Raw genomic sequence first — 13062 nt, forward strand, 5'->3', positions numbered from 1 at the left:
TATTTGGTAAAATATGGAGTATCTGAGATATTGTATGTCAGTGTAGGCTCATTAGCTGCAACTAATGTCCCATTCTGGTGGGGAATTTTGATAACGAGGAAGGCTATGCATGTGTAATACTAGGGAAATGTCTGTATCTTCTACTCACATTTGCTGTGAAGCTAAATTTACTCTAAAATGAATGCCTTTTTATTTGAAATTGTTTTCTTTAATACAAAACATTTTGTAAACTATGTTGATATTTTATGCTTGAAAAAAAAAAGCATTTCTTAACTCATCTCAAAACAGTTAAATGCATGATTTCTTCCTCTTCAGGTTCTGTTTGTTTCTGATGCTCCCTGTATCTTCATCTGTATGGAACCTGGCAGCACTGGCCATCTACTGCCTTGGCTGCCAGGGCTGTGGTTTGTCTCTCCTTTCCCACAGCTAGTGTCTACTCTCTGCTATGGCTTTCACCTCCCAGATCCTGGCTTTCTTTGTTTTCCCTTCCCTAATATTTAGAGTGTTGCCTACTACATAACTGGGCAGAGTGGAGTGCTGTTAGGAAATGTGTCACCACTGTTAGTGCATGTGTCACCAGCTTCCTAAGTGGTGTTCCCTGTGACCACATGTCCCTGAGAGCTTTTCCTCTTGGTGATCTTCCAGCGTCTCACACTCATCACCTCTATGTTCAGAATTCAACTGATAGCAAACTCCCTATGAAATAAGGCCCACCATCACAGACTTACAGAGTTGTGATAAACAAAAACAGTGAATACACAAACATAAATAAAGAATGACAGCATATGCATAAGACTATCTGGTATACTAAAACACATTAAAATTTTTGTTAAGATTCTATATTAATTCTCTGAGACTGAGAGTGTTAACTCAGCTAGCAGAGTGCTTGCTAGTTTACACAAAGCTCAACACTCAGTACTGAATAAAACTGTGCATGGTGGCCTACGACTGTAATTCCACCCAAGAGATGGAAGCAGGAAGATCGGAGTTCAAAGAGTCACCTCAACTACTCAGTTCTGGGAAAGCCTGAGCTACATGAGACTCTAGCTCAAGGAAACAAAAGAAATATATAAACAAGTAATGTCTACTTTTTTAAAGAAGGGGAAGACAATCGTTAAAAGAAGCTGAAAATGAAAAATGGAGATAGGCCAAGAGATAGCTAGAAAAATCCTTGGTCCCTGCCTTTCCTGATATACACCTTTCTTGACCCTAAACGGGAACGAGGTCTTGTTGGCAGTTTGCAGTGGGATCAAAACCAGAACCTGTCTATATACATCTGTTTCTTACGAAGTAAAAAATTACTTGTACTACTTGTACATCCCTCATAAATGATAACACATAAGCTGTACACGTTATTTGGGGAAACGAGAAATCCAAAAAAAACTGTATTAAAATACACTTCTGTTACTGCTCGATGTGGCTACCGAGCTTCACCTAAATTTCTGTTTTTTGCTAAATAAATCGTGAACTTAATCTTTTCCTCTTTTTCGCTCTTTCTCTTTCTTTCTCTGCACAGAGGGTAAGGGTCCTTTTCCCATTAATCTGAAATGACATGTTTATATAATGAGAATGCCTGTTACTGGAAATGCCCCCTATCTATTTAATAAGATGCTGTGGTCTCCAGGATGCATCTTGACTTTTCACACTTGAACTTAATTATAGTGCCCCGGTTTGGATTGCACTTGCTCACCTCCTTTTCTGACTACCCTCTGCCTAGAGAAGAGGGACCCGAGTAGACACCTTAGCACTTCCATTCACGTAGCGTTAGTTTTATGTCTGTATTCTTCTGTCTAGTCCACCCCTAGACTGAGACACTCTGAGCCAGAAGTATTTTCATCTTTAGAGTCTAGGGTGTTTGTTAAAGGATACACGGATGTGTTACTGAGAAATGAAATCTGAAATCACGATAGAAGTGGTCCTAGAAACCAGACATTGAAAATGTGTTCGGGATACTTAGCATTCTCGATTTCCTTCACCATCTTTGTCCTCTGCACCGGCCCCCAACCCTATAGTTCATTAAATTATTTATAATTCTTAAAAGTTTCTTTGAGTTTTTTTTCAAGTTTTAAAAAAATGTAGGCTGGATTGTAGCTCAGTGATAGAGCCCTTGACTGCCATGCTGAAAACCCTGACACTAATCCTCTCACTCCCTCTTTACCCCTTGTGGACCGGTCAAATATCCAGTGTTCTGTCCCTTTCAAAATCAGGTATTTGTCAGAGAAGAAATGAATTCAAAACTCCTGTAACGCTAAAAGGTCTGGCCCTCTACGGTGGGGGTGGGTCTTGGGTGCCTGGTGTCACAGAGTGCGAGGCCAGCACCAGCAGAGGCAGCAAGCCGCCGCCAGGGTTCTAGGCTCGCCTCCCTAAAGTTCTTCGTCATACTGTGTACCACAGGCGTGCGACAGACATCGCCTCTGAAGCAAGCGACTTCCATCACAACTCCTACAGAGCCACAACCAGAACGGGAGCGTGCGTGCGGCACTTTAGAGCGGTCCGGGCTGGTGTCCGACGGTGGGGTACACGGTGCACACACCTCCGGCTGCTTCCGTCCACCAGGCCTCTTTCCTGGGACCGCCGGCTGGGGCAGATATGGCACCGAGCAGGGCACCGGCCCCCAGCAGACGGAGCTGAGGGAGCCGCGTCCCGACGTACGGGCTGAACGCAAGCGTTCGAAGTCACGCCTCCGGGCCTCCCCGCCTTCGGCGGCAGACACGCTTCGCGCTTCCTGCGGCTTCCCGTAGTCCCGCGGGGTCTCGCGAGACCGAGGCAGAAGGCCGCCGAGAGCGCTTCCGGGAGGTTACCGTGGCGGCCTGGCCCTGCGGGAGCCGGACCCTGGCGGGCTCGTCATGGACCGCGACTTGCTGCGGCAGTCGCTGGGCTGCCACGGCCCGGCGCTGCTGTCACTGCTGCGGAGCGAGCAGCAGGACAACCCGCACTTCCGGAGCCTGCTGGGCACGGCGGCCGAGCCCGCCCGCGGCGCGGCGCCGCCTCAGGGAGCGGGCAGGTACGGGGACCGGGGCCGGGCGGTGCGCGGGGCCGGCCGGTGCGCGGGAGTCGGGGTGTGTGGCCTGCCACTGGCTCCTGGCAGGAAGACCGGCCTGCCCCTTCTGAACCGCTGGCAAAGCTTTCAAAGCTTCCCCGCCCCCATTTCCAAGTGGCGAGCGTGGGAGATGGGGCTTAAAACTTCTTCCAGCGCTCAGTGGGTAAAGTCACTTGCCATCAAGCTTCGTGACCTGAGTTCGATTCCCACGACTCACGTGGTGGGAGATGATTTCCCCAGATTGTCCTGTCACAAACACAGCCCCAGTTGCACACAGTGGTACGTAGATGCCGCACATCTGCACTTAATAAACATATCGAAAGGCAAAATAATAAAAATAAATGAAATAAAAATCCCTTCAGAGACACAGCCTGGATGGAACCTGGGGAGGATTGGGTGGTGAACACCACTGGCACGAGTTTGGATGCACGAGAACTTTGCTCGTAACACAAATTTAATCACTCGTCTTTTAAGGAAAGAGAAGAGAGTTGACAACATTGAAATACAAAAATTCATCTCCAAAAAAGCAGACCTGCTTTTTGCACTGTCTTGGAAGTCAGATGCGCCTGCACCCTCCGAAGTGCACGACGACGGTGACAGTAAGTTGAGTCTGGAAAGCTAGAGAGCGGTGGTTTGGTTTTCAGCGGGATCGCAAGGGAGAGGAAGGTCGAAATTATTGTGGTTGTTTTAAAAACTCTTTTTTCAGATCATTATGCGGTCATGCCACCTTTAGAGCAATTCATGGAGATCCCAAGCATGGACCGGCGAGAGCTGTTTTTCCGAGATATTGAACGTGGTGATATAGTGATTGGAAGAATCAGCTCTATTCGGGAATTTGGTTTTTTCATGGTGTTGATCTGTTTAGGAAGTGGCATCATGAGAGACATCTCTCACTTAGAAATCACAGTAAGTTACTTGGTAGTAATCCCATGCAAAAATTCTGTGCTTAGTCAGTTCCTCTTAAATTTACCTGTTAGGATACTTTGGGGGAGTAAATATAAGCTGAAGAAAAATACAGTGGCTCTTCTTACTAAAAGCATTAGACAGTTGGGCATTGGTAGTGCATGCTTTTAACCCTGGTACTCAGGAGGCAGAGGTGGGCAGGTCTCTATTGAGTTCAAGGCCAGCCTGATCTCTGTAGTGAAATGCTGTCTCAAAAAAACAAATACTAGAGTATTACATTTCCTCCATTTTTGTTTTTTTAGGGTTTGGGGGACTCTGGTTGCAGGTCAGTTTCTTTTTTAAAATTATAAAGATCTACTAATTGATATGATGATGTCCATTGGTATTCTGGACATACATCTTCTGGTTAAACACAAGCTTAATAATTGGGCATTAGATGTTTGCATGTGAGTAATTTAGCAAAAACTTCCTATCATATATTCAGAATAAATATATAAAATAATTTTCCTCAATTTGGAATGTTTCCCTTTAAAGCAGTTGATTTTGCTGTCTTACCATCTGAAAAGGAAGAACTACAAAACTAGCAAATGAAAGTGCACGCCTTTACTCCCAGCACTCGGGAGACCGAGCCAGGCAGATCTCTCTGAATTCGAGGCCAGCCTGGTCTACAGAGTGAGATCCAGGACAGACACCAGAACTACACAGAGAAACCCTGTCTCGGGGGGGAAAAAAAAAAAGCTTTATTGTGTTTGGACACAAATTGTTTGTAACTACAAATCTTAAATTTAAGTAACTGACATGTCTGTTAACAGATGCATAAAGCCATCGAAAAGAATCAAACTATGCCATCTCTGGCAAAGTGGATGAGACTGAAAGACCCAATCTTTAGTGAAATAAGCCAAACAGAGAAAGACAAATGCCACATATTCATGTTATGTATAAAAGCCCAAAATTTTTGTTGATACAAAGAAAGTAGAATAGTGGTAAGAGGAGGCAGAAAGGGGATGAGGATAGACAGGAGGTAGATAACTGTTGTCAGAATGCAGTTGGATTAGAGGAAAGTGTTCTGTAGCACACTAGTGTGACTGAAGTTTATAACTAGAAAGTCTGAAGACTCTAAATACAAAGAAATGTTGTATTTCTATTACTAGGATAATAGGATATCTGTGTATTGAATGGCCACCCTATAAGTATTGTATAATTGTACCCTATTAATATGTATAATGCATTGATTAAAAAGAAAATAGTGTTAGACTTTAGTGTTATTAATGTTCATGTTAAGTATTACCCAGTCATAATGAATAGCTAAGATAAAAGGAGATACTGTTCTTGTCAAAGAGTGAAATGTGTGGTGTTTTCAAATACTTCTCATTGCAGGCTCTTTGTCCCTTAAGAGATGTGCCTTCTCACAGTAACCATGGAGATCCTTTATCATATTACCAAACTGGTGACATAATTCGAGGTGATCAGTTTCAACTTAGTAATTAAAATTTTCAAATTAATGTTGTAAGTATAATGAAGGTAATGTTTGAAAAGCTTATTTTTTTGTTTTCACTTTTTTATTGTTTGATCCTCTTTTTTTTAAAGCTGGAATCAAGGATATTGACAGATATCATGAAAAGCTTGCAGTATCTCTGTATAGCTCATCTCTTCCACCACACCTATCTGGCATTAAACTAGGTGTGATTACTTCTGAAGAGCTACCTTTGTACTACAGGTACTTATCGTTTATATACTCATAACAAAGTAGAACTATAATTTCTTTATTGTAAAGTGGGTTTTCATTTTCATAACCTTTAAATTACTTTAAGCTTGGTATACAAAAATGGTATTAGTTTTTAAACCTCATATATCATATAGTAATATCTTTAGTAGAAGCAGGTGTGCATTGTACTCATGTGTTTGTGTTTCTGATTTTTCCCCTTAAGGAGGAGTGTTGAACTAAATAGTAATTCCTTAGAGTCCTACGAAAACATCATGCAAAGTTCTCTGGGATTTGTTAATCCAGGAGTAGTTGAATTCCTTCTAGAGAAACTAGGAATAGATGAGTCTCATCCACCATCTTTAATGAGAGGCCTACAAAGGTAAAAGTAGATCTGCATTCTCTAAGTGGTGAGGGGAATGAATTAGCTCAGAAGCTGAATAGCTGAAGAATGTATTTGACCATAGCAACAGGAATATGTTGAAGGCCATAACTGCTCCTGGTCTGGGCTCTAAACAATGATAGGGATGTGCCATGTGACCAAAAAGAGACGGGTACAGAAACTTTGTGTATGTGCTTAAGAAAAATAGCTATTTAACAGTAATACTCATATCTGATAGTTAAAGGATTTTGCTGTATAAATGTAATACAAATTTCCTACTTGATATTCACCATTTCACTGTTGAGTATCTACCAGAGATAGAATGAACTATACTTTTATAAAGTATTTACATTTTTTGACTCTTACTTTCTTTCACAGCAAAAATTTCTCTGAAGATGATTTTGCTTTGGCTTTAAGAAAGAAGCAGTCAGCATCGTGGGCTTTGAAATGGTATGGAGGTTGTTTTGTCTAACAGTGGCAGTTACTCAGTATGAAAGTTCTGGCAATTGGTGCATTCCTTCATCCTCATAGAGACTAGAATGTGTTTACAGATGAATGAACACCTTTTTGACATTCCTTTTATAGGTAGTACATTGGTCTTAATATTGGAATCTTAACAGACTTTAGTTTTATTCAGAATTGTTTTCCAGAATTAGTGTCTTGATATCTGAGTTTTGTAAATGTTTGCTATGAAAATCTATAAAAGCAGGATGCTTTGTACTTATACAGAGAGTAATTTGAAAACTAAATTTTTGTCCAATTTAAAGGCATTTTCTTTTAATAATCATCCATAATAACCTTTTCTTTATTAGATACTTTGTGAAGTATTTGTGATGTTTTATAAATGTGTTTTCAGTGTGAAGATTGGGGTCGATTATTTTAAGGTTGGGCGACACGTGGATGCTATGAATGAATACAATAAAGCCCTGGAAATAGACAAACAAAATGTGGAAGCTCTGGTAGCTCGTGGAGCACTGTAAGTGAATTTTGGATTTTAAGGAGTATTTTTAAGGATGAAAAATGTTTAAGTAGGTCACGAGATTAAATTTCTCTAATTTTGTTTAATGTCTCTAGATATGCAACCAAAGGAAGTCTGAACAAAGCAATAGAAGATTTTGAGCTAGCATTAGAAAACTGCCCAACTCACAGGAATGCAAGAAAATACCTCTGCCAGACACTTGTCGAAAGGGGAGGGCAGTAAGTATGGGATTTCATTTCATAGTAAAAGTCTGATTAGCAACCAGCTCCTGTAATGCCCAGAGATTTATGTAAGGAAGTAGCTTCTTAACATGTGCAATTCAAAGTACTCTTTGTTTCAGTTTTGGGTGGCAGGTTCCTTTCTGTCCCTTTTTCCTGCCTTATTACTGTGGAGGGTTGGGGGGGGGTCGCAGATACTATAGTGCCTCAGATACTGTAGTGCCTCAGGGTTAATTGCTCTAAATGCATATTTTTGTTACAGAGAAAAGTACAAGAGAATAAGTGTTCTATTCCAGAGTATATACCAGGTTTTGCTCTAATGAAGGATTTAGTTTTTAAATCATTTTATTCTAATAGTATGTAATGTTGCAGATATGAATTGAGAGATTACTAGTGAATTGTGATTAAGATTCTGCTGTTATATTCAGCTTGTAGCTCTGCTCTGTCTGGTAAGCTCCACAAATTCAGATTAAATGGTGGAGTTACAAGTATTTGGAAGTGTTGCCACTCTAGTTGGTGGCCTGAACCTGGGAGGATAGAGCCTAAAAATGAGGCAGGCTAAAGTCTCATGCAATAGCCAACTTCATTCAGAGCATCAGACAATTTATACTCCGAAGTTACTCAGAGGGTTAAGCAGGGTCAGATGAGTTTATGCTGTGTACAGTCACAAGGACAACCCATGTGTGAAAACACTTTTCAGTAATGAAAGTAAGAAGCAATGTGAAATCCAAAGTAAACCCACTCCTACATACTATTTCTGGGAGGGGCATGAAAGCATATGCCAATAACAAATCCTTGTATGGAGTAACAGGTTACAAGACTCTTGTATTGTTTACTTGGAGCTTTCTCACAAGCTCTCAGAAATCTCACACAGCTTCATTCATGGACCATGTTCCAGCAGGCAATAGTCAGCTTTAATAACTAAAAGCTGTAAAATGTTATAACATCATTGTGCTGCTTTTCTTTTTGCAATACTGGGAATGGAATCCAGGGTATTTCAAACATGCCTGACAAGCACTCTGCCAGTGAACTACATCCCTAGCCATCTTTGCTATTATTGAAGAAAGATTGATATCTTCTATAGCATATGTCTTCTGCCTAGCCATTCTTGCTTGGATGAACATTCCATCCAAGTATTTGTAGGATGAGAATGGCCACAAATTCCAAATTAATGAGATTTCAGTTAGTGACTGGAGAAGCTTTTTCATTGTTACCAAGAAAAGAACTAGTATCACTGAAATGCAGCTGTCTTATTCCTGGAGTATTGGCATCTTTTAGCTGAGTGAGTGGCTACATTAACCAGTTATCCAAACCACAAGTATTAGTCATGATTTTCTTGTCCCTCAGGTCCTTACATCCAGTCTACTGACACAAAACTAACCCCATTTGTTTTTCAGTAATAATTTTTCCTTCAGTTCACTAGAAGTACTTTGTCCTTTCACTGACTTATATACAAACTCCCTTTTTCTATGTAGCTGGGAACTTGCTATTTAGACCAGATTAGCCTCAAACTCATAGTAACTTTCTGCTGCTTTGCCTCCCAAGTGCTGGGATAACAGATTGTATGTCGCCACACCCAGCCAAACTTTCTAATTTTGATTTTCCAGAGCATAGAGATTATATGATAATGATTGTAGGTTATAATGATGTCTACAACTCTGTGTGCGTTATTATTTCCAAAGAATTTTAATGGTTTCCAGTGCAGATTTTTCCATAGAAAGGAAAACTTCATAACTGCTTTTAAGAAGCCATCTTATGTAAGTTGTCTTTTTACTAAGTAAGCACATGAGTAGGTAATTAGAAAATAATTTACTAAACATAACTTTCCTCTGAGTTCTGTCATAAGCTTCTGATGACTTCTGTGTGTACTTGGCTAAATTTGTTTTTACAAAATGTTGAATCTTCCTAATAGGTTAGAAGAAGAAGAAAAGTTTTTAAATGCTGAAAGTTACTATAAGAAAGCTCTGGCTTTGGATGAGACTTTTAAAGACGCAGAGGATGCTTTGCAGAAACTTCATAAATATATGCAGGTGATTCTTTATTTCCTCTTTGAAATTTAATGGTATTTAAATTAATGCCAAAATGTCATTTTCTTTTAGGAAAAACTAGGTTACATAGATGAACTATTATGAAAATGAGTAGCTTTTCCTAATTAGGTTTGACATTGCATTGTAGTATTACTGCTTTTTTGTTTATACTCCAAAGTAAAAATAGCCCTGTTAGAGAATACCTATACCTAAACTCAGTGTGTGATTTTGAGTGTTCCCCTTTGTAGAGAGCTTACCTGGTGGTTATAAGATTATGAGTATTGCTGATGTAATTGGGCTAATTATACAAACCTTTGTAGACATTTTTTACCTGTCCTTTCCTGTAATACTGATGATGATGTTTTCTCATGCATTTTCTTCTGAATTGGACCATTGCTGCTGTGTCTGACATCTGGTGCTGCTCATCCCCATCCACAAACTGGAAAATGATTTCTTATGTAATCATGCATCCAACTGGGCTGTGCTATTTTTAAAATGGTTTGTATTTGAACATGGTGATTTTCCCCTCAATTCACCTCTGTGGAATGTCCTTATTTGAATATTGATTGTAAAATTTATGTCCTGCTTACATTTTTCAACTTTTAAAAATAATTTTTTATCTTACCTGCATTCTGGGTCATTGGTACTACTGCAATGGCTTCCCTGTTTTTCTTGGGATACCAACTGCAATATGGTCCTCAATACTGTTCTGGCCATTCAAATGATTAATGCCAAACGTGTGTCATTAATTTTTTTATTTGGAAAAAAATAACTTGTTTAATACTGGCTGTATGGTGATTTGATTATACTAAATTGGGCTTCTGGTTGGGGGGGTGGTCTTTTAAATACTGTTTATTGCTTATTCTGCTATTTTTATTTTTAACGTGTGGTTTTTTCCGATATCTGGGTTCTAAAAGAAATCTTTGGAATTAAGAGAAAAACAAGCTGAAAAGGAAGAAAAGCAGAAAACAAAGAAAATAGAAACAAGTGCAGAAAAGTTGCGTAAGCTCTTAAAAGAGGAGAAAAGGTAAACTATAATATTCAGTATTTTTTAAATTTAAAAGCAACTACTGAGTTGAAACCAAAGTGCCATGTGGAGGTAAAGTAAGTAAAAAAAGAAAAAGAAGTATCCCAAGTGATAATTCTTAGCAAGCATATGTTCCACATGTTTATCTGTCAAAGAAATTAAGCGAAGTAGAGTCTAAGCTTAGAATTCTTTTTAAAACTTAGGGTTAAAATAGAGAAGAAGTTATTTAACTGTTTCTGGGAGATGATAGGCTTTTAGAAGAACTGTGGTTCTTAGATACTGGTGGTTTGTTCTGTAGTCATTGTAAGTTGTGGAAAAATACTAGCATCTAGTGTTTAGAGAACATTTAAACATCCTGCAGTGCACAGGACAGTCTGCTCCTGCATTCAGGAAAGAGCTGTTTGGCCCTTAAAAAAAAAAAAAGGAGCTGGATTTGCTTATAGTGACACCTGTCTCCATAGACGTTCTCCAAAGTCATGCTTCATGGTAAAACTTGATGCAGTAATTGAGATTGTAATTATGTCTGAGTGACAGATTATAGAATATCTGCAAGTGATATAAAATAAGGTCAAGTCTTGAGGGCTATTTGACTGATTTTTTTGTACTTAACATGTCTGATGAGCTAACTACTCTTTTTTAAGGCTGAAGAAGAAAAGAAGAAAATCATCATCTTCCTCTTCAAGTGTTTCTTCTGCTGATGAATCCATTTCTTCTTCCTCATCTTCTTCCTCTTCTAGTCACAAACGGCATAAGAAAAGTAAGAGGAATCGTTCAGAGTCTTCTCGCAGTTCAAAGAGGCACTGGTCTAAGACATCTTCAAGTCACATAGATCAGAATAGGAAAGATGATTGCTACCCAGTTCCAACTAATACTTCAGCATCTTTCCTTAATCAAAAACAAGAAGTGGAGAAACTGCTGGAAAAGCAGGATAGGTTACAATGTCCAAACACACAGGTAAAAGAGAAAGAGAGATGCCTTCTCACATCTTCAGTTGAAGTGCCAGATGATTTGGGAGGTAGGTCTGAAGACGCAAGAGAGTCTTACAATAACTATAAAACCCAGGCAGGTAGTAGCAAAACCGAAAAGCCATATAAGTCAGAAAGATATTTCTCCAGTAGGAGAAATTCCTCAGATTCCTTCTGTAGAAATTCAGAGGACAAGATGAAAGCTTCTAGTTCTAGGAGATTTGAAAAGGACACAGAGGGAAGAAAAGATCACTCTAGGAGGTGGGAGCCAGGGTCTGTGAAGTACTCTACTTCACCAGCAAGTTCGGACTACTCTTGGAAGTCACTTGAAAAACACAAAAAATACACTTCTTCTGGATCACGTGACAGTAGACCTGAGCAGAGATACCAGTTCAGTACAAATCAGGGAGAGCGTGCATATGTAAAGACGAACAGCTGTGGGGAGGGTAACGAAACCAAGGCTCCAGAAGACACACTAAATAGCAAAGAGCAACCAGAAAGCAGAATTAAGAAAAACTTACCTCAAAATCTACTCAATATATTTAATCAGATAGCTGAATTTGAGAAAGAAAAAGGAAATAAGCCAAGAAAGTGATCTGCTGAGGAAATGTCCACTAAATTTTCAGAAGTCTGGGGATGCTTTAATCCTAAGAAACGTTCTGGGTCTAAAATTATTTGTAGCAGATGACAAGAAGTTTCTAGGTTTTGTTTCAGTTATCCCCTTCATCATAGTGCTGCAGGTATGTGCAGATAGAGCTCTTACTCTGGCAACTTAAACTTTTCACCTCAAGATATTTCCTGAGCACTTTGTTTCTTCATTGTATTATGGTTTGTGAGAACCCTAGGCCTATCACATCTCACTGTTGGAGAGAAATACGTTTACGCTAAACAGTTGGATGTTTTATCAAAAAATACTTATTCTCTTTTGTTAAAAGGTCATTAGCTTTTGGGGGGAAATATTATATGGTTGAATGTTTCTTAGGTACTATTTTAAGTCATTTGTTTTAGGCATTAAATTTTTTGCACCGTTTCATTTTTAAGTGATAAATTATGACTTGGTTTACCTCTTAACGCCTGATGTAAATGGTTTGTGAACATTGTTTTCTTCCCAGCTTAACAAAATACCTTAAGAATAATAAGACCATGGAAGTTGGTTAATCAGAGCCTGTTTTACTTATTTCTCCATTATTATTTGTACTTAATGGTTATGGTCGTAAGAAAATTTTTAACTTTAAATATTGACAAAACCCTTAGGGAATTCTAGACAAGACTAGATGAGAATAGAAAATAATTTTTAGCAAAAATAGCAGCAGAGAAGCACCCTGTAAATCTGGATTTTTCTGTCTTAATATTGCAAATGCTTGGGAAGTCAGTAGGCATGTTTCTAAATAGGGGAGGACTGGCTTGCAGTTCTTCTCTATTCCTCTTTATTGAAGCCTTTCTCTGAATCCTAGTGAATGATAGAATAAATTTCAAGCCTCTGAGATAGCTCAGTATGTAGAAGTACCATCCCAGCTGATGGCCTGAGTTCAATCCCAAGACCCCAAGGCACAGGGATAGAACTGACTCTCAAAGCTTGTCCTAAGACAGCCACATACAAACACCATAGCTACACAAACAGCTAATGAAGGAATCATCTTGGACTTCCAAAGAACGTGTCTGAATTACTAAAAATTGAATAGTAGACTCTTGGAGACATTAGTAGGTACTGTAGCTGTTGCACTTAAAGATGCTCTTTTAGGATTCTAGAAAGTGTAAATGGCAATGAGCTTTTAATCTCTTGTTGGTCATTAAACATAATCCACCTGCAGACATACAT

General features: G+C 39.3%; 1 protein-coding gene across 2 annotated transcripts; it reads left to right on the forward strand.

Annotated features, from left to right (window-relative positions):
• Positions 1 to 2756: 2756 nt before the first annotated feature.
• Positions 2757 to 12406, forward strand: Ttc14 (tetratricopeptide repeat domain 14). 2 transcript variants are annotated; one of them, XM_059265346.1, is made up of 12 exons: positions 2763 to 3004; positions 3515 to 3639; positions 3747 to 3946; positions 5321 to 5405; positions 5531 to 5660; positions 5872 to 6027; positions 6406 to 6477; positions 6884 to 7003; positions 7102 to 7224; positions 9137 to 9254; positions 10169 to 10278; positions 10920 to 12406. In XM_059265346.1, exons 1-12 carry the CDS (start codon positions 2847 to 2849, stop codon positions 11836 to 11838), a joined length of 2316 nt encoding a protein of 771 aa, XP_059121329.1. In that variant the 5' UTR covers positions 2763 to 2846; the 3' UTR covers positions 11839 to 12406. The 2 variants fall into 2 exon arrangements, 1 of the variants encoding a protein (XP_059121329.1); XR_009379791.1 differs by lacking the exon at positions 10920 to 12406 and having other exon boundaries at positions 2757 to 3004; positions 9137 to 9749.
• Positions 12407 to 13062: the final 656 nt, after the last annotated feature.

Source organism: Peromyscus eremicus, chromosome 6, assembly GCF_949786415.1.
Source record: "Peromyscus eremicus chromosome 6, PerEre_H2_v1, whole genome shotgun sequence".
NCBI lineage: Eukaryota > Metazoa > Chordata > Mammalia > Rodentia > Cricetidae > Peromyscus > Peromyscus eremicus.